Source organism: Mizuhopecten yessoensis, unplaced genomic scaffold (genome assembly GCF_002113885.1).
Source record: "Mizuhopecten yessoensis strain PY_sf001 unplaced genomic scaffold, ASM211388v2 scaffold10529, whole genome shotgun sequence".
Taxonomy (NCBI): Eukaryota; Metazoa; Mollusca; class Bivalvia; order Pectinida; family Pectinidae; genus Mizuhopecten; species Mizuhopecten yessoensis.
This window is the reverse complement of record NW_018408592.1, coordinates 115,162-138,328: the sequence shown is the minus strand read 5'-3', so window position 1 is coordinate 138,328 and position 23,167 is coordinate 115,162. Positions and strand designations below refer to the sequence as shown.

The window sequence follows — 23,167 nt, the reverse complement described above, 5'->3', positions numbered from 1 at the left end:
TCCATTATGACAAAGCCACATATTAGGTAACAAATTGATGATGCCAGTGGTAGCGAAAAAATGTCTGGGAAAACATTAATTATGAGATTTCTTATGTGCAAAGGGCCATAACTCCAGCAACAAATGAAATATTGACACAGGGTTTGGACTCTAACTGTAATCCATTATGATAAAGTCGCATACTAAGTGGCAAGTGGTAACGAACAAAGTATGGCGAACAGTTAATTATGAGAACTTCCAATGTGTGAAGGGCCATACATGTAACTCCAGCAAAAAAATAAAATGTTAGCACTTGGTTCGAACTTGATCTGTAATCTATTATGATTAAGCCACATACAAAGTTACAAATTGATATGGTAAATGGTGACGAAAAAAAGTCTGGAAAACTTAAATGTGACTACCGCCGCAAACGACAATGTGTGATGACGGACAGACTGATCCTTTAGTGTTCGCCATGCTTCTCAGGCGGCACGACCAAGGAAAGGCAGAACAGTGAAGAAAGAAAGGAAAGATTTAAGATACCATGTGTGTTGCAATAGGGGCAGAAGATCTATTTTGGTCTGTTCAATGTCCTCCAAGTAGTAGACATGAAAGAAAAATCCCCGATTCTTCAATCAGGGGGCCAACTTTTAGCCCCCCCCCCCCCCCCCCCATGTACATTGAATGTAAATTATGTTTTGACAGATTCGATGACTCGAGCAGAAAATTGTTTGAATCATGTAATCTCGAAAAAGAAAGTAAAGGGACATAACTCTTTATATAGACTACAATTTAAGTAATTTGTGCTGATCTGATAGATCTGTCAATTCAAGATCTATCTGTACACCAAATTCAAGAAGAATTACACATTATTATATGTTTTGCATGTCTGAAATTGTCTGACATTGTCAGTATGGTAAGTTTTAAGCAAAACTTCAAACTATCTAAAATTTCTGGATATTTTTTTCCAAAAACAACGGGAAGAAAATCTACATTTTAAAGAAAGTGGTAGCTGTGGGAGCACCCTATATATGATATAAACATAAAAATATTGGTACCTTGCAAAACAATAAGCAAATTTCGCAAAATCACCAATTCTCAAAAATCACCTAAACATGACATATTTTATCTCAAAGGAAACTTGGAACTTTTAGAAGTAACAAACTATATCCGATATATAACAGAAAAAAATGTGAGGAAATCATGTGAGGGACACAACTCACAGAAATATTATCCAAAGGAAGACAATCAATCATAACCGCACAAATACTTAAGAGTTCATAGCAAGTATTCCTAGTTTAAAACAGAGAGTATGAGTATTACTGGAAACAAATTTTAAAATTATATAAGAAATAATTCTCAGGGACACCATCTAAATGAAAATTAATTGATTGATATAACAGTCGAGATGCATTAAAAATCCTCCCCACATGGAAAGTAAAACAAACATTACAGTAAAATGTTCAAACCTGGCGTGCATGGTGTTAAGTGTCACCTTTTGGCCTTTTGTAACTTTCAGCTTTCTTGGCAAATTTTGTGCATTTTTAAATATCTCCCTTTCTCATCAGGTGTATATGAAGTGCATAACAAATGGAAAAATAAAAATATGAATGATAAACTGGCAGAATAAGATGTATAGGAAAGCAAACAAAGGGGCACAACTCTTCGAGTTCGTGAAAATCCAGCCCTTACTTTCTTCTATTTTTGGGATGATTCTATACCAAAGTCAAATGACTTTGCCTACTGCAACTTCTGACAGGTCAATGACCCTTGATGAGACTTACTGCAGTACAATTTTATGTCAACTTACGTATAAGTGGATTTTAACACCACTGTAAATATGAATGTTGAACAGAAATATTTTAACAATTAAGCGAAAACATTTTTTTTCCAATCCTTTTAATAACAGATTTAGGGAATGAAGGGTTTAAATGTTGTTTGTTGATGTTTAGTGGATCAAAGAGATACATGTATAACATTTTTTTAAACACAGTATTCTAAAAGATATGATTAAGGTTTCAGACTCTTTTCGGTTATCAGCATCTTGTGAGGAAACTCCATGTATTGTAGCAGAAAAATGTCAACAAATAATATGAAGTGTAGGGCAGTTGATAGAGAAAGCTCAATTCCTGCTATATATTTGTAGTAAAGTTGTCAAAGAATCAGATATTTGGCAGACCTTTCTTATACATATGATTTAAAAGTGGTTGCGAGGATTTATAAAACCCAAAAAACAAACTGATTCCTTTCCCTTATTCCGTCTTTGCGTATTGCAAAGTTATCTTCTCTTGTGAGCAGGTATTGATTGTTACGTCATTTGTTTGTGAGAGTAACGTCATCAATTTTCGAGAAAACAACGTAGTTTTCTCGCACAAGCCAATGACGTAACAATCAATACCTGGTCACAAGAGAAGATAACTCTGCAATACGCATAGACGGAATACAGAGAACACTGTGAAAATATAGATGAACTGAAGGTATTGAAAAGGTAATTCGGGTAAAATGGACTTCCATCATAATTTTACATATTCATAATGTGTTTATACAGACTCCCTTAAGAAAAACACATTCCATACATGTTTTCAGCCTTGTTCTTTAAGCTTTTTAAATTATTGAACCTGGCACAGGGACTTGGCACAAATTACCATCCTATGGACTCCCCTTTTTTTATATCATACATTATATAATACACATATATTAGAAACTAATACCAAGTCCCTGTGCATGTAAATAATAATGGCAGCGCCCAGTACCAAGTTGCCTTGTCGACTATATGTCATGATTTATGTAAAAATAACAAAGGAGGACAATACTTAAAAAAACATTTTCTGTATATGATCAGTTGGTAGAGATAATTGACCATATTCTAACTGTAAATGATAACCAAGTGAAATACATAGGCGACCAGTGCTGAAATAATCTTGAAAGTTTAAAGTTTTGCTAGTAAAGTGTCTATGCAAGGTGGCAGGGGAGGGAAATTAAACACAAGGCAAAATCTGCCAAGGTTGAATAGTACAAATTTAAATTATGAACCCTTGGTTATTAAAGATGGTGAGATAACGAGGTTAGATCGTAAAATAAGATGTGTCTTCAGCAGTACGCTCCTGTGAAATTACACTATATTAAAGTCAACATCAGTCCTGCGCTATCACAAGGAGACAAACATGAACATACCATAGACTCCAAAAACACAAATTAAATATGCACAAACTCACCACACGCATGCATCTAGCAAATGGGGGAGGCCGTGCTTAAATGACCATGTATAGCTGTTGATAGGACGTACATGAAACAATACTAAATCATACCTGAAGTTTATTTTGACATAAAGATCTTATTTATTTGGATAATTTCATGGAAATGATGAACAAATGATTTGTAAATTTCAGCTTGCATGCACTGTATGAATGTTATTTTAACTAGAACACTGACAGGTCAGTAAGGGCCCCGTCTTGTGGCAATATATCCCCCATAATCATCAAGAAGCAATCTGCCAATATAGCTGAGCTTGACATTTGATATGTGGACTTCAAAAAAGAATCGCAAGGAAGCAAAATATACATTTTACATGTACTATGATGTGAGTCTTGTTTCCTTCCACCTCCATATTTGCTGGGCTAACAGAAACGTAAATACTGGTGCAATACTCATTTGTTAGCTTTGAATTGTTTTATTTAACCTTATATACCTCCTCCATCAAGAGCCAGGGTCAAAGTCAGAGATCCACTTTGTCTTTGCCCTTTGGAACCGAATGACCTTGACCATTAACCCAGTGACCCTGATCTTTGGTCAGTTGACTTATTCTAAAATTCCGACCAACTTTGCTCCTTAATATCATAACAAAATGTTCATCAGTGAAAATACAAAACTTGACCTTGACACTTTGAAACCCGTAACCTGCACCTAAGGTCAGTTGACTCTGTGTTAAGTTCTGAACAACATTGCTTCATAATGTCATAACAAAATGTTCATCAAGGAAAAGATACAAAATGTAACCTTGACCTTTGACCCAGTGACCTTGACCTTTGGTCAATTGACTCCTTGTTTAATCTGAGCTACATTGCTTCAAAGTGTCAATGCGAAATGTTCACCAGTGAAAAGATACAAAATTTACCCTTGACCTTTGACCCAATGACCTTGACCTTTGGTCAGTTGACCCCTTGTTTAATTCTGATCAACTTTGCTTCATCATGTCATAGCAAAATGTTCATCAGTGAAAAGGTGCATAATTTGACCTTGACACCTGACCCGATGACCTTGACCTTAGGTCAGTTGTCTCCTTGTTTAATTCTGATCAACTTTGCTTCATAATGTCATAACAAAATGTTCATCAGTGAAAAGATATAAAATTTGACCTTGACCTTTGAGCCTAATGACCTTGACCTTTGACCTCGACTTTTTACCTCAGTGTGTCTCTTTGTTTAATATCGAACAACTTTGCTCCATAATATCATAGGGAAATGTTCACCAGTGAAAAGCTACAAAATNTAATAACATTGTACCCATATGAATCCATGATTGTTGTGAAGTGGTGCTTTATTTGAATTTAATACATTTGATGCTCTACTACCTGACCTGGAACGCATTCGTAGCCATACCGAGACAATACAATACTGTGGTATAACTGTATATATATTGTGTACATAGTTTAAGCGTCTGCGAGACCAGCTGTTCTAACTTACAAACGTCCAGGTGACGAGAAAGAACATGAGAGAAATGTTTTTGACTTTTGACAAGAGCTGTAGGCAATTCACACTTTTCAATTTGTACTATTCTTCTTTTTGGATAACGACGCTTTAACTTGTAAGCGATAAATACATCACTGGCATCAATCCGAGCAGCATCAATACTAAAAATGCCTTTTAATATTAACGGCTACCAAACCCTTGCTCCTGGTTACAAATAAATGCTATGTCCCAATCACCTGCCCTCTGGACTGGCTTTTAAGTAAGTTGTTTTAGTGCCAAATTTTGTACAGCATATATGATTATTTAGCCTCTTTATCTTAATCCTTCAAACGTAGGTATCTTGTGACAAAATTTGTTGTTTGCCTTACACTGTTACAATGTATCAAGCTCCTGAGAGCTTATGTTAACCATGACATATATTTAACGTAAAATAATGATTCTTGTATCTTTTATTTTGAAGCAACATGCCACTTTGCTTTTATCCGATAATTTTAAGATAAAAAAACACACACACAAGCTTTTAATCACGAACTTTTCCTCGAATGCGCCTATGTATAATCTTCGGCACGATGAAGGACACAAGTTAAGGTATACTGTTGATGCCGACATGTACAACTGTATGTAAACTGTAAAACGAAAGTAGGTCTGCGCGATCGCAAACATTTAATGCTGATATTTTTGCATAAATGTAAGTTAGTACTTGATGTGATAGCAGTTGATTAAATGAGTGTTACCTTCTGTTGTATTATAGCACATCAGTGTCTCAATACATACGGTATTAATCTGTTAATGTTCGATAAACGTCTGTTTATTATTACTGTCCTGATTATGTTGTGAGGTATTTCTGGGTCACGTTCTCGTATCAATTGCGCTTCTGGTTACGTCATAAAATGCATTTTCAATTCACAAAACCTTTGATATTTATTAATTAAAGAAAGTTTAAAGTATAACGAGTTTAATAAAAATATCAATACATTGTAAATATTATTTTCTTGAATGTTAGCGAAGCAGACGACGTTTGATCATAATCTGGAAACTAGAACATTTTTTCAAAAAAAATGTGTTTTAACATTTGAAAGAAAAAAAATTGAAGGGGAAAAAATCATTTTGTTCTTTTATGAATTAATGAAAGTGATACAAAAAAGAAATATAGTAAATAATTGATAGTAAATTTATCAAAAACATCATCCTTAGAGAGTATGTTCTGGGCATGATCGTTTAGAAGCTTTGCAATACGTCAAACTCTTTCAAACACGCATCAGCTCGAGATTAGGCCCCTGTTTACAAAATGGCGACTGGAAGTAGCAAGGCGGATTAAATTGGAACTTCAATTGTGAATATTTCGGCAAGTAAACATTGTTCACAAAGCCCATGTGGTCTGTTCATCTAAATTAGTCAAGATGTACCCAGACCAGTCGTTGTTTAGTCGCTAGGGTCATTCACAAAAAAAATAGTATTATTATATAAACTTATTGTAATTATCAATACTGACCACTACTTTGTGACCACTACTGTGTTATCAATACTGACCACTACTGCGTGTATAGTCACTACTGTTTTACAAATATTGACCACTACTGTATTATCTGACCCCCACTGTGGGTCCACTATTTTGTTATTAATTCTTACTGCTACTGATATCACTCCCATGTGAATGACCACTCTTTTGTGACAGTTCTGTGTGTAAATTCTATGCCTGGTGTTATAGACACGTACTATGGTTCTGTGACTGTAACTGCTTAAACATGGAAACCAGACTACCGCTTGTAGCCAATACTTGAGATAATAAGATATCTGTCCTTATCTTGACAGGCCGACCTCTGATGATATTTAATCAAATGATCCAGCCTCTCCAGCTCTTACTTTAGTTTCAATGTCAACGTCAGGTGACCTCTCAGCACCAATCACAGTCAACGTTAATCACATGCTATTAGTATTTGCCAGACCACCCTTCCATTTAAGATACCACGTTTGGAATGATACTCTGGCTGTTTGTTTAACTTGACAGTTCCATCTTGCTGAAGCTGATGTCCATACAGAACCCGCACCATCTTTGGGCATTGCCAATGTCACTTAATGACAACAACCACAATCTTGGCCAGAGGACCTTGCAAGCAGAATGAGATATTGGCCCTTTTATATAAAGTGGTCAATTCATTTAACATGATAGCAGACTACTACAATCAATTGCCTGATGGTTACAAGTGTTATTGTCCTTCACCTTGTCTCTGGACTTGCAGATCATTATACATTTCGATAATATAAACTTGTGGATTCTTTTTGGTCATGAGCTTTGGACTCTACCAATAGTCAACAAGTTTTCTCTCTAACACACAACTAGCAAAAAGGGTAAACTAGTTTTCTCTCTACCACAACTTAAACTTAATCCCGCATGGACTTAACCAAAAAAGATTCAACTTAAGTTTTCTCTCTTATACATACCCTTTAACTCCTGAATCTCCCAGGGAAATTCTGCGAGGGGTAATAACGAGTGACGAAATATTCATGTCAAATTTAATAATTTTGTGTCATCTCTGAGTGACATATGTTTTGTCTTGCACACAATAAGCTTGACCTGGAATTTACAAAGTCAGCCAGACCCTAGCGTTGAGACAGAGTCTTAATTTTTGATTTTGATATCATCAAACTTGTATTACATGATTAAAATTCCAGCCAAGTTTGAATGAATTCCACTTAGAATAAACAAAATAAACCAAAAATTGATGTTGCCTTATTTAAACTATAGTAAACTCTTCCCCCTCCCTAGGGTATAATGGGTAGGAGTTTTCCATTCAATGACCGGTTTTTGATTATAGCAAATATGGGTTTGAAGAAGATTGTTGAAATTTTAGCCAATTTAACCCTATTCGGCCCAGCCCCTCAGGATCCTTAGAGGGCGAGTGAGGTCTAAATTGACATATAATAATAATAATAATAACGTGTGGTTCTTATCTATCACTTTATCACAATCTAGTTCGTAGGTCATCTCAAAGCGGTTCACAAATTATTATCCATGGTTATTGGGCCTTTGCAACCATCATCTCCCTGGGGAGTATACAGCCGGTGCATAGCTAGCATTCAACAATTCTAGCACTGCCCAACAGTGTACTCATTTTACAGCTGAGTAGACTGGAACAAGCGGAGTAAAGTATCTTGCTCCAAGATACAACACAGTGCCGTGCCGTGACTCGAACCCGCAACCCTTCGGTCACGAGCCCGGTGCCTCCCATATCATCAAAACTGCAATCATGTGATAAATATTTCAACCATACTCACATGAATATTAAGTTAACCAGTCAAGGCAAAATATTCTCGTGAAATATAACACTGCAATTATTTTCTTGTTTGCCTCTGTCTTTCAGTTACACCTTTCCTTTATAAAACCTTTAATTTGATTCCTGGGTCATTTGTTCTGAAGAAGACATTTGAAGAGGTTCATGAAGGATGGAGGATTAGGATGCCTCACTACAGCTAAACTATAACCTGACATTGGTTTATTGTTCAGCAGTAACATAGAACAAGGGTTTCAGACTTACCTTTCTGATGAAATCGTACGCTGTAAATTTTTTCACTTCCTCTGTCATGATTCTGCTGAATTGATCGGCCCACATCCTCACTCTGAAAAATACCAGATATAAATCAATTAAACTAAACAGAAATGGATGTCTCAGGCCAGCGAGTACTCCTGGTTCCTGTTGATAAATAACGTCTGTAAATTAGTGCAGTAAGAACACAATTGTCAAACTGGGAAGCTTTTCCATAACCCAAAATAGGTTAACATGACCTTGATATTGATCTTTTGACCCCAGGTTCTTACACTTAACAAATCGGTAGACTTGAGGAGAACCATGGCCTTGGAAAAAGGCACTTCTTACAAACAATACAAAAACATCAGGCCTCTGCGACGCTGATCTACTACTGTTTGTCCCGAACATGAATGGGATGTTTAGTGTCCTGTAAGATTTCTATATTTGATCCAAAGTTTTTAAATGTTCAAACTGATTGGATTTGATGTTCAGGAAACTTTCGTGATGAATATATTGGTCTGGTCTGTTAACCCTTGTTATGACCATTTGTAGCATGACATTTCTATACACTTTCTCAAACATATCTATTTCTATCTAAAATAGTAAAACCTAAATACATCATAAACTGACATTTTTTTTCTCTCTTTCATATATTTATGTATCTAGTCCCCTCATGTTCGCACTTGGAGGTTTTATTCATGGTTTGAAATGCCATTTATCCCATTAAATCAATAAAATAAAGTAAAAACTATTATGAGCAAGGCAAAATATTACAAGGCAATTCATTAGTCCCCCATTAGGAATGATCCCATTATATACCAAATTGCATGTACACCTATCTCAGAAATAGTTCACAGTGACAAAAATTATGTCTTGTAGTATGTCATTCTATGCTAGCCAAGATTTAATTACATACCAAATCTGGTTACTCCAGGTGATGCAGTATAAAAGACATGCCACAGACACACTTTTTCAAAGGTTAAGGTCAAAGGTCAAACCATAGGTCACAGTGACCTCCTTTTTGTACCTGACACTTTCCCATTCCAAGATGGACGTATCTTCATTCCAAATCTGGTTACTTTAGGTGAAATATTATAGAAGATATGCCCCAGACAAACTTTTTAAAAGATTAAAGTCAATTAAGGTCAAACCATAAGTCACAGTGACCTATTTTTTGTACCGGACACTTTGCCACTCCAAGATGTACTTGCATACAAAATCTGGTTACTGCAGGTAAATATTATAGAAGATATGCCGCAGACAAACTTTTTGGATGGACAGAATTTGGACAAACAGAAGGATGAACTGACATTATGCAAATGTATTAAGTCCCCTGGAACCACTGGGGGACTAATAAAATAAGGAACTTTATTTTGACTTTGGCAAAGGTTTTGTATGTATGATTATTAGTAGCACGAAGTTTACAAAACAGAATATCAGACAGTTGAGATGTCAGACTAATGAAGCAGTCTGTACGATACAATTTATAAATTCAGTTGGACAGGTCAATAATGGTGTCAATTTGGGCTGTGGATTTTCATAAGTGTGAAGGGATAACACCTGTCTTGTTCTATTTACATTTTAATTTCTGGGCAATGTACTTAATAGAATCTGGAAACACGTATTTAAAAACATGACTTAAATGATCAGCTGTGAGAAAAAGTGTATTGCGGTAAGCTGTAGAATTCTGAATTTCAATACTTCAGGCCTTCTCCACATTATATCTCTTTGACATGTCCATTACCATTCTCTTTACTTTCGTACTGTTCCTATTTGTAATATAACATGTTGCCTGACACTGTATTTATCAGGGTGTCCGACACTGAGCTAGCAATACAAACATGGCAGAGACCATTACCCACAGAAATTTGTCTGCCCATGTAGAGTTAATCTTCACAAGATATTTTGAAGCTGAAATGACCCCATCACGCGATGGCTTAGAATGTTGTTTTGGTACCATGAAAATGAAAAGAAACAATCAGAAATGATCGAACATAATATATATTCTGAATCTATTTCTGTTTCTTCATACAGATATAGATCACTGCGAACTATTTATTGAAGAGACACGGAGATCAACTCATAAATCTAGTTATCGGAAGAGCTCTTGAATAAGACTTGACTAAATCACAGTCACATGACCGCTTTTTGAGAGCTCTCTAAATTATCGTTCAAAACACTGTAGAATCTCGTAAAACCTCCAGTAAACAGCCAAAGGAGAATGGGTCACAGATTAATGATCATAAAAAAATGTGTGTTTTTCATCTTTTGAGGACTTCCTGCAATTTTATGTCCCAGGCAGTGAGACGTTATCGGAGGTGAAAATCAGTGAGATTTTGCCTCAAGCAGTACGTATGATCTGGAATTGTATGCCTACTTGGTGTGATAATTTCCAAAATTATTTGAAACAGATTTCAATGTCATTGAAACACTTTGCTGCCAACTTTCAATATCTCATGTGTATAATTCCACAGATATTTACAATAAATATTGAATTCACACCTTCTCCATTGCACATTCAAGTACTCAGAAATAAAGGCTAAAGGAATTATTCACAAAATAAAATGATTAAACAAAATTTCAAGTTTTAATCAAATGTTACCTTCAAAAATAAAAAAGGTCACCTTCAACGTGACAAATATTTCTTCAAAGCTTAAAATATTTTAGAGGAAATTAATGTAATGTGATTCAAATGTCACAGTAAGATATTGGAAACTGGCAGACTTTATTGTTGTATGGTGATTTGAACAGGACATTTGATGTGTTAATGGGTTGTGTGATGATCACGATTACAACATCCTGTGGCATTACATAAACTCCAGCAGCTCCATCAATTTAATTGGAAAAGGCTAGTGCTACGATCTTACACCTACACTTGTTTGTAATAGTGCATTTAAACGTCTGCTTTTGTATGGATTTGTTACACTAACAAGACGCCCAGGGGCCTTAATAGCTCACCTGGTATTTTATTTTTCAATTTAAAACCTTCTGAGTACCATACAGGTTTATCAAAGGAGTACAAGAAACAAAGTTGCAAGAAGAACTACATATAAATCTGTTTTGGTGGGAAAGACACCAAGAAAATGAGTTTCCATGTTATGTCCCAATTTTCCTCTATTTCCCCTATTGGGCCTCACATGCACCTTTTTATACAAATTAAACAAATTGAGTTTTTCCCCCCTAAGCATGCTTCAGACCACATTTGGTTTAAATCCTTTCATTTGTACAGGAGGTGAGCTAAAAATGACAATAAAGATTATATTTCTGTGATGAATTTCAATTATAAGAGACCCACAGGGCCTGTATTGAAGCTTATCTAAATATTCAAGCAACCAATGCAAAATATTCTTATTAACTCATTCATCCCTGAAACTTCATAATGAACTATTCCAACCTTTGATTTGGGGGAGTTCAAATGTGTTTTAGGAGTAAATGAGTTAAAAGTAATATTACAAGCAATTCTCCATGGATGCAGGGCCAAAACCCGGGGCCCATCCTAGTACCATGAAAGTGTTTGTATCTTTATGCCAAGAAAACAGTGATAATATATGGTAACAGGGTGGTGATCTGAACTGTTTGTAAGTTATGACTAAAGGACTTAAAGTCCACAGGGACAAATCATGAGTAACTATATTTGTCTGCCCAGTAATTGTTAGTATGGTTATAAAGTGAAGTGTTTCTCGCTGTGATCCTGGGATTAAGTCTCAAGTGACTGGGCCACACTTCTAAACAATTTCTTGATATGTCTGACTTCATGCCCAGCATTTGTATAAATGGTTAGATATAGTGTGGAGATCTTAACTCTTTCCATGTGGCAATCTAAGAACTAAGTCCCGAGGGGCAGGGCCAGACACGATCGAGGCTTCATATCAGGGAAGCATACATGTACCACAGATCTTTATGCTCAGCAATCATCAATATCCTTTATAGAATGTAACACATTCTGAGGTCAATCCTGGTTAAAACATACCTGAATATGTCTTTTCATACAAAACAACTGTATATAAGGTTAGGGTGGGGATCTAAATTGTTTTTATGTTTACCAAGGAACACTGACTTGAGGGGCACTGCCAATTCTTGCGACATGCTTGTTGTCAGACTGTATGCCCAGAAATGTTATAAATGGTTATTGTGTGGGGATATAACCATATCCATCTTGTAATCCAGGTTTCTAAGTCCTGAGGGCAGGGCCTGGGGAGGCAAGGCTAGTCCTGGAAATATGTGTCCAAATCTTCAGGTGCAGCAATAGTACATTATATAGTTAAATATGGTGGGGATCTCAACTGTTTCCAAATTGTGACCAGGCACTAACTTCCCTGGGGAGGTGCTAGACTGCAAGGCCAATCCAACTATACCATATCTGTGTTTATCTTTTCATGCCCATGACTGTAGCAATCATGCATTTCCATGATTATTGACCCAACAACTAAGTTTCCAGGCATTCTGCCAGTTTCTGGGGCCAATCCTGGTGGTATATGTGTATCCGAATCTTCATGTTCAGCCATAATAGTGTTACAGGGTGGAGATCTCAACTGTTTCCATGTTACAACACAGGGACAAAGTCCCTTAGAGTGAGGTATGCAGACCCAAAGGCCAATCAGAGTAGCATATTTGTGCCTGTCTTTCAACGCCCAGTGATTGTATATAAGGTTATATGGTGATGATCTCAACAGTTTCCATGTTGAGCTAGCGACTACTCTTAGTACAAAGGGACAGGGCTATTCCTAGGGACTACTGACTAAAGTCCAAAGGGGCAGGGCCATACCAGGGACTTCTGATTGTCCAAAGGGGCAGGGCCATACCCAGGGACTTCTGACTGTCCAAAGGGACAGGGCCATACCCCCAGGGACTACTGACTGTTTAAAGGGACAGGGCCATACCCAAAGACTACTGATTAGTCCAAGGGGGCAGGGCCATAGCCCAGGGCATGCCATTCTGATAGCATCATTATATTTATCTCTTCATGTATTGCAATTGCATACATGGTCATAATTAACATGAATACATATATACATTTATATCATCATGTTTAGAATGTCAGGAAAACAAGGTTGTAGTAGCACACATGGAAACTCTGCTATGTTTTTTGCAAATACAAATGAACCAGAAAAACAACTAATATTCGAATTTGTTGTCGAATATGAGCATTTATTCAATGCCAAAGAATTATAACATACTTCTGTTAGTTACATAATAATTGTGATCATTTTTCACTCAGCAAAAAAGGTTGGGCTAATGATATGATCAGAACGTCACAAACTTGAGCGGAAATTATGAAAATGATTGCATATAAATACAAATATACACTAGGCATACATATATGACTCATCAGTGAAAATCGGATAGACCTAATCCAAATATATATTTTTTTTGAGGGGAAATACACTTTAGCTGGGTATAAAAAGGATCTGTGAGAAAATTTTGGTTTTGGTATAAAAGTATTTGTCTGATATAAGTGATTTTTTTCTCATTAAACAGTCACATATTATGCAGCCCCAGTTGAGATATTTCAGTCCATGACCTGAAAGTGACAACCTCCTCTGGTCCTTGTTTTCACCATCCATTACTGTTCCCTTTACCTAGCTTCGTAATGGTCTTATTTGTAATGCGACATGCTATCCAGCATCATATTTATTAGTGTCCAACAACACTAAGCCAACATTAGGACAGATTAATCATGATTTGTGCTTATGCTACTTCCTTATTTAACCCTTTCACCCCTATGCAACTTAAGTAGACTCTCCCATGTATTGATATGGATTAGTCCATTATGGTCTTCAGTGGTAAAAGGCATAACCACAAATTTTTACTGACCATGCAGGATAAAAAAAAAAAAAAAAATATTCCACTGCATGTATGGTACATATAATACTGTAATAAAATGTTTCTTTAAATGTTAAACAGTAAGGAGATAACTTTGGTTGTCGAGAAGTTAACTCACTAATACCACCAAGTAATGGTGTCACAGAGTGGCTGCGTGGGCAATGACTATTGCATCACTGGAAATGTTTCTATTTCCTCTCAACGGTTAATTACTATTATCTGATATTTGTCTGCCCCGGAGGATGGATTAGGTTCATCGGAGGTGGGAGGAGTTGAAGATGAAACATAATATCTGTTAGACCTATTCTCTAAATCTATGTATCATCATTTCTTATAAGACAGGGAAAGGGGTATTAGACATCAGCCTCCACAGCTAAAAATATTATTCTTGGGATATTGGACATCAGCCTCTACAGCTAAAAAAATAATTCCTAAGTGTTTAGTCTGGCAAGTCCTTAGCCCTGACTGATCAGTGTTTATATAACAGTGTATCGTTGTCTGTACATTTATGTTAGTGATAATCATCTTAATGTTTTGCTGGACATGTAACGTAAAGAAAGGTCTTTAAATCAATGCAGTATCACTCTCATTCTAAAATCCTTACAGCCTCCCATTCCTAAGCCTGTTTTACACATGAACTCAATAATGATCTATGTAGGGACATTTCCTTCAACAAATAACGTAGATGATCACCTTACGCTGATCGATACCCTCCCCACACTTTAATCAACAGATCCTGTTTTTATGTCTTCTGTACCGTTTACCGATGTCGCTCTACATTAAATGGAGAGTATCAACTAATGATTTCCCCCTAAATTGTATCTAATGATCTTTATAACAGTCCCCTAATAGAATGACTCAGGTCAGGAATATAAATTGATAAACTTAATATGCTTCCTGTCCTAGCGTCTCATTTCCACTAGAAATGACAGTTTTGCGAAAAATAGAAATATCTTCAAGTTAAATTATTGGTCAAATCAGGAACAAAAGCCATTTAGATTATTGTAATGGAAATGTACTGAAAGACATACAGATCGAAGCGTACAGTCAGCATTGTAATGATAGATTAATTTCTTTTCGGATCTTTAGGAAATAGGAAGCAATTTTAATTTATTGCGATAAGAACACATGCAAAACCACCCTGGCGGGTCATACCCGCGAAAATTACCTATCTCCTGTGTCCATTTCATATCCTTATAACCCATGTCATTAGAATCTCCTTCATTCTGGTACAAGAATTCCACAGGAATGGATGTGTCGCCTGCTCAGCAGTTTTAGTGTTTTGGCTTAATTGAGTTACCGCGTAAGTAAGCAAAAATTAATGGCAAAAACGATGAACAGTGTTAATTTGTTATGTCAAGTGTGATATATGCCAAAACAGGGAGAGTTGAAACGGACGACAGAAAACCCCGTAATATTTATTGAACATTATTGCTTCTAGCATTACCGTACCAAAACAGAAGTGCTATAACACAATTTCCTGTAACAAAATAAATTCATGTGTACTCGCCCTGAAAAATTACAACAGCAGACAGTTGGTATCGGTTTAGTTTTCAGCTGTTTTCTACTTTCTTTTTTAATCAACTGGATAATCAAATTACTTTTATTTGGGCTACAAAAGATTTTTTGGATATTATAACTTTTAAATGTCTTTATATAGAGACAAATACTTTAGGGGAATGACTGCATACTCCTTTCAGATTCCTATACACTTGCCAACAACTGTAGCATGCACTGAATACTTTTATTATGGTTTTATTATATTTAATAAATTATTTCTCAAAAGAAAAGCAGTAGGATGAAATTGGTCAATGGAGATGATGAATTGATTGAAATTCAAGGGACTGACTGTAAGTAAGGAATATAGGAAGAGAAATCTGTATTGTTTGGTTGCTAGGACGATCCTTTGGACCAGATGTACTAATGGAAATGACACTGTATGACAGAGGCTAATGACACTGTATACCATGGTATAAGCCAACTACAATGCCCCTGGGGTTAAAGTCGGGTTGACGAGTTCAAAATGTACATCCTTGATGTTGAGAGTACTAGTAACTCTACTTGGCACAGAGATGCATCGGTAAATGACAAAGAGTTCCGTTGACTTCAAGGCACACTTCTCAAGATCAAGAGTATCACTGTCATAAACCAGCTGTGTATTTGATTGTGGAACTCCCTACACACATCAGCCATCCTGAGTTCACAAGCAAACATGGCCACCAGTCCATTTCTAGTCCATATAACTTAACACACATCAGCAATACGATAAAATCAATCTGCTTTGTAGACTTAGACGAGGTGATTTATCTCTTCATTTTCTTCTTTTGATTTGCAAGTTGTACTGTGTAATCAGTGAGGAAATGCTTTCATGGTTTGATCTTGATTGATATGAAACAATAAGGAAATTTCATTTCCATAACCATTCGTTCATCCCCGAACTCTTTCAACAAATGGAGAAATAAACAAGCCTGATGATTATTGTACTTTTGATGTGGCAAGAGAATGGAAGGCCTACCGAGATATGGTCACAGACTGACTCACCTGACCTAGATATGGTCACAGAATGACCTCACCTGACCGAGATATGGTCACAGACTGACCTCACCTGACCGAGATATGGTCACAGACTGACCTTACCCGTCCTAGGTATAGTCACAGACTGACATCACCTGACCTAGATATTGTCACAGACTGACCTCACCTAACCTAGATATGGTCACAGACTGACCTGTCAAGAGAATTACCTGACTTTGACATTCAATACTGTTTTGCTGCTAAAATGGCAGTGATCAATCTACAATTTGATTGTATGGGTTTTTCCACTGTACGGTTAAAAGATATGGGTTCCACCATGTTAAATTTCAGTATTTTCAGAAATTCTATGGGTCAAATAAAAATTCTATGGGTACAAGACCCAGGAGTTGCATGTAGATTTATCACTGAATTGTAAAATGCCTTTTACAAATCTGTTGATTGGTGATATAGTTGTGAGATTTCGTCGTTCTTAACAACAAACATCTTTTGTAGAATCGGGAAAGGTAGAGAGTTTTAGTAACTGTACAGATGAAAACACAATCTGTGTCTACAGGAAACTTTAGTAGTTACTAATTCAGATGTTTAATCCAAAACAGTCTATATCATTTTAATTCTTATTTACTTATTTATTTAACCTTATGTTACTTATTGAAAACAGAAATTAAATTTCTATAGTCCCAGGTTCATTTTTTTAAATAACAAAACATCATCTTACAAAATCCAACCTGTATATTCATAATAGTATGTTTAAAAAGACAGTCCTTCCCATGCACTTGAAAGATATTATATCTTTAGTAATATTACACTATTCGTCAGGCAAAACCATTCAATATTATGAGATGCGGCATGGGCAGCTAAATCGAGTTACTAATAGATGCCTGACTGTCCCATCCAATATGTCACCTCACAGACTAATGATCCTTGACACTTGAATTAATGGTAACGGCAGTGAAGGGGAGGCCTGATCAATCCTAGGAGTGACCCTAATGGTAACGACAGTGAAGGGGAGGGCAGATCAATCCTAGGAGTGACCCTAATGGTGACGTCAGTGAAGGGGAGACCAGATCAATCCTAGGAGTGACCCTAATGGTAATGACAGTGAAGGAGAGGCCTGATCAATCCTGTGAGTGACCCTAATGGTAACGACAGTGAAGGGGAGGCCCGATCAATCCTAGGAGTGACCCTAATGGTAACGACAGTCAAGGAGAGGCCTGATCAACCCTAGGAGTGACCCTAATGGTAACGACAGTGAAGGGGAGGCCTGATCAATCCTAGGAGTGCCCCTAATGGTAACGGCAGTTTATGAGATGCGGCATGGGCAGCTAAATCGAGTTACTAATAGATGCCTGACTGTCCCATCCAATATGTCACCTCACAGACTAATGATCCTTGACACTTGAATTAATGGTAACGGCAGTGAAGGAGAGGCCTGATCAGTCCTAGGAGTAACTCTAATGGTAACGGCAGTGAAGGGGAGGCCAGATCAATCCTAGGAGTGCCCCTTATAGTAACAGCAGTGAAGGGGAGGCCTGATCAATCCAAGAAGTGACCCTAATGGTAACGACAGTGAAGGGGAGGCCTGATTAATCCTAGGAGTGACCCTAATGGTAACGACAGTCAAGGAGAGGCCTGATCAATCCTAGGAGCGACCCTAATGGTAACGACAGTGAAGGAGAGGCCAGATCAATCCTTGGAGTGACCCTAATGGTAATGACAGTGACGGAGAGGCCAGATCAATCCTAGGAGTGACCCTAATAGTAACGACAGTGAAGGGGAGGCCTGATTAATCCTAGGAGTGACCCTAATGGTAACGACAGTCAAGGAGAGGCCTGATCAACCCTAGGAGTGACCCTAATGGTAACGACAGTGAAGGATAGGCCAGATCAATCCTAGGAGTGACCCTAATGGTGACGTCAGTGAAGGGGAGACCAGATCAATCCTAGGAGTGACCCTAATGGTAACGACAGTCAAGGAGAGGCCTGATCAACCCTAGGAGTGACCCTAATGGTAACGACAGTGAAGGAGAGGCCAGATCAATCCTTGGAGTGACCCTAATGGTAATGACAGTGACGGAGAGGCCAGATCAATCCTAGGAGTGACCCTAATAGTAACGACAGTGAAGGGGAGGCCTGATTAATCCTAGGAGTGACCCTAATGGTAACGACAGTCAAGGAGAGGCCTGATCAACCCTAGGAGTGACCCTAATGGTAACGACAGTGAAGGAGAGGCCAGATCAATCCTTGGAGTGACCCTAATGGTAATGACAGTGACGGAGAGGCCAGATCAATCCTAGGAGTGACCCTAATGGTAACAGCAGTGAAGGGGAGGCCAGATCAATCCTAGGAGTGACCCTTATAGTAACAGCAGTGAAGGGGAGGCCTGATCAATCCAAGAAGTGACCCTAATGGTAACGACAGTGAAGGGGAGGCCTGATCAATCCTAGGAGTGCCCCTAATGGTAACGGCAGTTTATGAGATGCGGCATGGGCAGCTAAATCGAGTTACTAATAGATGCCTGACTGTCCCATCCAATATGTCACCTCACAGACTAATGATCCTTGACACTTGAATTAATGGTAACGGCAGTGAAGGGGAAGCCTGATCAATCCTAGGAGTGACCCTAATGGTAACAGCAGTGAAGGGGAGGCCCGATCAATCCTAGGAGTGACCCTAATGGTAACGATAGTGAAGGGGAGGCCTGATCAATCCTAGGAGTGCCCCTAATGGTAACGGCAGTTTATGAGATGCGGCATGGGCAGCTAAATCGAGTTACTAATAGATGCCTGACTGTCCCATCCAATATGTCACCTCACAGACTAATGATCCTTGACACTTGAATTAATGGTAACGGCAGTGAAGGGGAAGCCTGATCAATCCTAGGAGTGACCCTAATGGTAACGATAGTGAAGGGGAGGCCTGATCAATCCTAGGAGTGCCCCTAATGGTAACGGCAGTTTATGAGATGCGGCATGGGCAGCTAAATCGAGTTACTAATAGATGCCTGACTGTCCCATCCAATATGTCACCTCACAGACTAATGATCCTTGACACTTGAATTAATGGTAACGGCAGTGAAGGGGAAGCCTGATCAATCCTAGGAGTGACCCTAATGGTAACAGCAGTGAAGGGGAGGCCGGATCAATCCTAGGAGTGACCCTAATGGTAACGACAGTCAAGGAGAGGCCTGATCAACCCTAGGAGTGACCCTAATGGTAACGACAGTCAAGGAGAGGCCTGATCAACCCTAGGAGTGACCCTAATGGTAACGACAGTCAAGGAGAGGCCTGATCAACCCTAGGAGTGACCCTAATGGTAACGACAGTCAAGGAGAGGCCTGATCAATCCTAGGAGCGACCCTAATGGTAACGACAGTGAAGGAGAGGCCAGATCAATCCTTGGAGTGACCCTAATGGTAATGACAGTGACGGAGAGGCCAGATCAATCCTAGGAGTGACCCTAATAATAACAGCAGTGAAGGGGAGGCCTGATCAATCCAAGAAGTGACCCTAATGGTAACGACAGTGAAGGGGAGGCCTGATCAATCCTAGGAGTGCCCCTAATGGTAACGGCAGTTTATGAGATGCGGCATGGGCAGCTAAATCGAGTTACTAATAGATGCCTGACTGTCCCATCCAATATGTCACCTCACAGACTGATGATCCTTGACACTTGAATTAATGGTAACGGCAGTGAAGGGGAAGCCTGATCAATCCTAGGAGTGACCCTAATGGTAACGACAGTCAAGGAGAGGCCTGATCAATCCTAGGAGCGACCCTAATGGTAACGACAGTGAAGGAGAGGCCAGATCAATCCTTGGAGTGACCCTAATGGTAATGACAGTGAAGGAGAGGCCAGATCAATCCTAGGAGTGACCCTAATGGTAACGACAGTGAAGGAGAGGCCAGATCAATCCTTGGAGTGACCCTAATGGTAATGACAGTGACGGAGAGGCCAGATCAATCCTAGGAGTGACCCTAATAGTAACAGCAGTGAAGGGGAGGGCAGATCAATCCTAGGAGTGACCCTAATGGTAACGATAGTGAAGGGGAGGCCTGATCAATCCTAGGAGTGACCCTAATAGTAACAGCAGTGAAGGGGAGGCCTGATCAATCCTAGGAGGGACCCTAATGGTAACGACAGTGAAGGAGAGGCCTGATCAATCCTAGGAGTAACCCTAATGGTTATGACAGTGAAGGAGAGGCCTGATCAATCCTAGGAGTGACCCTAATGGTAACGACAGTGAAGGAGAGGCCTGATCAATCCTAGGAGTGACCCTAATGGTAACGACAGTCAAGGAGAGGCCTGATCAATCCTAGGAGTGACCCTAATGGTAACGACAGTCAAGGGGAGGCCTGATCAATCCTAGGAGTGACCCTAATGGTAACGGCAGTGAAGGAGAGGCCAGATCAATTCTAGGAGTGACCCTAATGGTAACGGCAGTGAAGGGGAGGCCAGATCAATCCTAGGAGTGACCCTAATAGTAACAGCAGTGAAGGGGAGGCCTGATCAATCCTAGGAGTGACCTTAATGGTAATGACAGTGAAGGAGAGGCCTGATCAATCCTGTGAGTGACCCTAATGGTAACGACAGTGAATGGGAGGCCAGATCAATCCTAGGAGTGACCCTAATGGTAACGACAGTGAAGGAGAGGCCTGATCAATCCTGTGAGTGACCCTAATGGTAACGGCAGTGAAGGAGAGGCCAGATCAATTCTAGGAGTGACCCTAATGGTAACGGCAGTGAAGGAGAGGCCAGATCAATTCTAGGAGTGACCCTAATGGTAACGACAGTGAAGGGGAGGCCCGATCAATACTAGGAGTGACCCTAATGGTAACAGCAGTAAAGGAGAGGCCAGATCAATCCTAGGAGTGACACTAATAGTAACGGCAGTGAAGGGGAGGCCAGACCAATCCTAGGAGTGACCCTAATGGTAACGACAGTCAAGGAGAGGCCAGATCAATTCTAGGAGTGACCCTAATGGTAACGGCAGTAAAGGAGAGGCCTGATCAATCCTAGGAGTGCCCCTAATGGTAACGACAGTGAAGGGGAGGCCTGATTAATCCTAGGAGTGACCCTAATGGTAACGACAGTGAATGGGAGGCCAGATCAATCCTAGGAGGGACCCTAATAGTAACAGCAGTGAAGGGGAGGGCAGATCAATCCTAGGAGTGACCCTAATGGTAACAGCAGTAAAGGAGAGGCCAGATCAATCCTAGGAGTGACACTAATAGTAACGGCAGTTAAGGGGAGGCCAGACCAATCCTAGGAGTGACCCTAATGGTAACGGCAGTAAAGGAGAGGCCTGATCAATCCTAGGAGTGACCCTAATGGTAACGGCAGTAAAGGAGAGGCCTGATCAATCCTAGGAGTGACCCTAACGGTAACGACAGTGAAGGGGAGGCCAGATCAATCCTAGGAGTGACACTAATAGTAACGGCAGTGAAGGGGAGGCCAGACCAATCCTAGGAGTGACCCTAATGGTAACGACAGTGAAGGGAAGACCCGATCAATCCTAGGAGTGACCCTAATAGTAACGACAGTGAAGGGGAGGCCCGATCAATCCTAGGAGTTACCCTAATGGCTAAGTCATTTTTGTCCAGTTTAACCTTGAACCCATTGCATGGTTGCTACAGGTCCCTGAAGACATATATGCTGGCCAAACTAAAATCACCTGTTCTTGTTTGACCAGATCGTCTGAACCCCTGGACAGTAAACAAAAAAGAAATCTCTGTCATTTGTAAGTTTTGGTTTTCTCACGCTTTTATCATGAACAGAACAAAGAGAACATATTATGAAATCATGGCTTTTTGACTGTGAATTCAGTGACAAAAAGATAATTGGGAGTGTCCAATATATAAATCTTATATATAGTTAGTACTTGCAAGAAAACAGTAAAAATGATAATATTATATAGTATAATATAGCAATATGGGGAACTATTGACCCTTGAGTAACAAAATGCATTGTTTTGATAAAGCACAGTATCTTAAAGGTCCTTTCCACTCACAGAGTATTTAATTTTATATCTGTTTTTGAATTTAAAGAAGAAGTTAAATAATTATTATAATAATAATAATAATAATAATTGGAGGTTCTTATATACCGCTTTATCACAACCTAGTTCGTAGGTCATCTCAAAGCAGTTCAGTTATCATAAATTCCCACTGAATTTCTTTAAAAACAAGAGGCCCCTGGGCCTTAACGGTCACCTGAGTCCTACAATATTTATTTTTGTTGTTGAAATATGTACCAATTTGAGTAAAAAATAGTATAATGTTAACCTAACTTTGTCAGGACCATGAACTGATCATTCCTAGACCAATTTTAAGTGAGATCGGCCTATTAGAACTTAGTAGCAAAATAGCTGCCATGGCAGCCAAATTGTATTTCTGATTGACCCGAAAAATAACAACACTTTGTCAGGACCATCAGTCAATCATTCCTGCAAAGTTTCAGTTAAATCGGCCTAGCAGAACTTGACTTTAAGTTTGAAATAGTTTTTCAAAATGGCGGCCGTGGCGGCCATATTGGATTTCTGAACGACCCGAAAAATAACAATACTTTGTCAGGACCATGAGTTGATTATTCCTACAAACTTTCAGTTTAATCGGCCCTG

The 23,167-nt window shown here is 38.8% G+C and overlaps 1 protein-coding gene across 1 annotated transcript in view; it reads right to left on the bottom strand.

Annotated features, from left to right (window-relative positions):
* The window catches only part of LOC110460972 (voltage-dependent calcium channel subunit alpha-2/delta-4-like), a 145,620-nt gene that overhangs the window by 42,486 nt on the left and 79,967 nt on the right, over positions 1 to 23,167 (bottom strand). The window contains exon 2 of the mRNA XM_021514224.1: positions 8,204 to 8,285. Within this exon, the coding sequence (XP_021369899.1) occupies positions 8,204 to 8,285 (82 nt within the window). The remainder of the gene's footprint in view (positions 1 to 8,203; positions 8,286 to 23,167) is intronic.